Source organism: Zerene cesonia, chromosome 19 (assembly GCF_012273895.1).
Source record: "Zerene cesonia ecotype Mississippi chromosome 19, Zerene_cesonia_1.1, whole genome shotgun sequence".
NCBI lineage: Eukaryota > Metazoa > Arthropoda > Insecta > Lepidoptera > Pieridae > Zerene > Zerene cesonia.
Genome location: NC_052120.1, coordinates 296027 through 298833, shown reverse-complemented (window position 1 = coordinate 298833; position 2807 = coordinate 296027). Strand labels below are relative to the sequence as shown.

The following is a 2807-nucleotide window of genomic DNA, read 5'->3' as shown; positions in this document are numbered from 1 at the left end:
CGGGCGTATTAATTAACTCCTTGTAGCATTTCATATAAACTTCTTTTTGCCTATTTAAATATTCTATACTTCGAGCTCGTTTCGAAACAATTTCATCATAAGTCATGGGAAATTCCATCAAACTACTGAAGATTGCCGCCGCTCCGCTATTTGTTATTTGGTTTCCAGATAAGTTAAGGAATCGCAACTGTCGGTTGCTGCGCAGCATTGTACCTAAAGCAACGGCGCCTTCGTCGGATATAGTGTTCGAGGCCAGCGACAAGACGCGCAGGGTGCGAGATGCGGGCTGCGGGTAAACCAGTTTAGCTGCAATACGAATACAATCTCTATCGACCAAACCGCATCTTTCCAGGCTCAAGAATTTTAAATTAGTTTCATTCTCGAGGAGCAAGTATTGATTGCATTGCGCAACCGGAGAATCGTCGAGGCATATTTCTGTTATTTGAGACTGTCGCAAATGTTTCGCCATCTCGTAGATGCTGTAACCGTCGATAGCGCCCCAGCGTATAGTGATTCTATTCAAGTATGGTTGATATGGAAGACAAAAGCCTATAACCTCCAGAAGCAATAAGGGCACTTTGGTGTGCTGGAACAGCAACTCGACCAAGCGACCGGCGGTGTCACAAATGACGGTGATCAACACGAGCTGACTTTGGTCGACGACGCCGAACGCTAACTGGGACTCTGATTTTTCCTTTTCGCGAGACATGCGCGCGGTTGACGTGTATTGCATGATAGATTTTTCACGTCTCGACTTTTTATTCTTCTCAACTACACTCACATACTCCTCTGAAAAAGATATATTATGTTTATTGCAATATTCTTCCTTTTTTTGAATCCTTCAAGGAAAATATATCCTTTTTTATTCTTGCACAACTTGCTATAATGACCTACTAAGGAAATCAACTTACTCTTAACGCGTGTCAACATTCTGACTTCGAATTGGGCCTCCATTTGGTAACAAGCATACGGAATGAATGCTACAATGTCGAGAGGCGTCGGTCGACTTAAACTTAAACGGGTCTCATTGTCAGTCATTGTGTTATTAAATTTTAATCTTCTTAAAATTACAAAGTCGATTTTATATTTAGCTTTGATATTTGAACGATATTATGACAGCATTTATTCCTGTTTTTTTTTATTATTTTTATATCGTCATTTCTCATGTTCAAAATATTTTCTGCCAGTTTCATACAGAATTTTATTTGGTACACAAAAAAGTTATATTAATTTTAAGGTATGCAAATCACTACAGTACACAGGCACAGATATTTTAATGCTTTATTAGCGATGTTCAGTTTATTGTAACAGAAAATATTCATTTTAAGGTTTCTTTATATTTTAGAATGTAGACGTACTATAATGCTCTGCATTTATTTAATGACAATCAAATAAATTGTGTGAGAACCGTAAGTATTATAGAAAAGACATTGAAATTCGGAATTTCTCGTCTAAGGTAGACACTAAAAGTCAGCGAGATCTGTCACAAGCTATATGACATTGCAATAAGAAATGAAACACATTTGTTGTTCATTCTTTTATTTGTATTAGATTGTATAATGTAGCATACATTTGTTATGAAGTGAATGGAATAAAACTTATGATCTGACATATGCACTTAAAAACAATAACGATAGGTATCCAGAAATTTAATTAAAATATAAACCCAGTGTTGGTTTTCTATTAAAAGTTAACGAGGAAATCAACGCAAGTGACGACACGAAAATTTATTAAATGAATTGATTGCCAACACCGCTTTCAACACATATTTGTTACACGAAAATACTTCTTACATCTACAATTTCATTGAACTGATTTTCTTAATCAATTTGAACATGCATATTTATTTCTTATACTGATCTATGGTTACTGTGAAGTGTTGTATATCATGGAAATGGTTCAGTTGTTGGTGTCCCGCTTGGTGCCGCTCAGCACGATGTATGGCGAGTGGGTCTCCTTCTGTTTCTGCTGCAGCATGTGCAGCGTGCCCAGCGGCGTGTCCGTCGAGCTCATCTTCTTCATCAGCTGGAATTGGGAGATGGATGTTAGATAGAGGTTATGCTTGGAGATTTATATGCTGACTGTATCTCGCTAGGTTCTACTGTGTCACAGCATGGATGAAAAATGATTTCTATGTTTACACAACGTCTTTTTAAATATGAATAAATACAGTAAAGTTTATAGGAGAACCAACTCTTTGAACTATATTTGCAAATTACAGTACATCTTCAGGCTGGTTTATTTTTTATTGCTTATGATGATATTACAAGTGACATTTGAGTGTTTGGGGTGTATGGTGTATGTGTGTGCGTGTGTGCGTGTGTGCGTGTGTGCGTGGTGCGTGCGTGCGTGTGTGCGCGCTCACCCCCTCCTGCTGCTGCTTCTTGATGCGCTTCTCCTGCTTGTTCTTGCCGGGCCCCTTGCCGTGGAACTTGTGCGACAGGTAGCGGAAGGCCTCCTTGGGGCAGAGCGCGCGCCCGTCGTCGTCCACGTACTCCAGCTTCACGTTCGGCCGGAAGTTGCTCTTCTCGCGGAACTCGCTGCCGCCGTGCCCGCCGTGCCCGCCGTGCCCCCCGTGCCCCCCGCGCTCGCGACGCCCGTGCTTGTCGTCCTCGCTGCGACACGACAATTAATTTTTACTTTCCATTTTCTACAGTTAAGTGATTACTACAGAGACAGTCAGTGGACATTAATTGAAGGCTAGAACATTATTTCGGGTACGAATCGAACGTCGAATATCATGCAAGTGTTTCACTAGGACTCATCTACTGCCGAAAGGCGTCGCTCACCCGTAGGTCTTGTCCTCG

General features: G+C 40.9%; 2 protein-coding genes across 2 annotated transcripts in view; both read right to left on the bottom strand.

Moving 5' to 3' along the window:
• Nucleotides 1-1038, bottom strand: part of LOC119834275 — a 2440-nt gene extending 1402 nt beyond the window's left edge. The window contains exons 1-2 of the mRNA XM_038358611.1: nt 912-1038; nt 6-789 (exon numbers count right to left, since the gene is read on the bottom strand). Coding sequence (XP_038214539.1) covers nt 6-789; nt 912-1038 — 911 coding nt within the window. The remainder of the gene's footprint in view (nt 1-5; nt 790-911) is intronic.
• Nucleotides 1039-1526: 488 nt separating this feature from the next.
• The window catches only part of LOC119834274 (U4/U6.U5 tri-snRNP-associated protein 1), a 10750-nt gene continuing 9469 nt past the window's right edge, over nt 1527-2807 (bottom strand). The window contains exons 15-16 of the mRNA XM_038358610.1: nt 2366-2615; nt 1527-2025 (exon numbers count right to left, since the gene is read on the bottom strand). Coding sequence (XP_038214538.1) covers nt 1900-2025; nt 2366-2615 — 376 coding nt within the window. The 3' untranslated portion in view covers nt 1527-1899. The remainder of the gene's footprint in view (nt 2026-2365; nt 2616-2807) is intronic.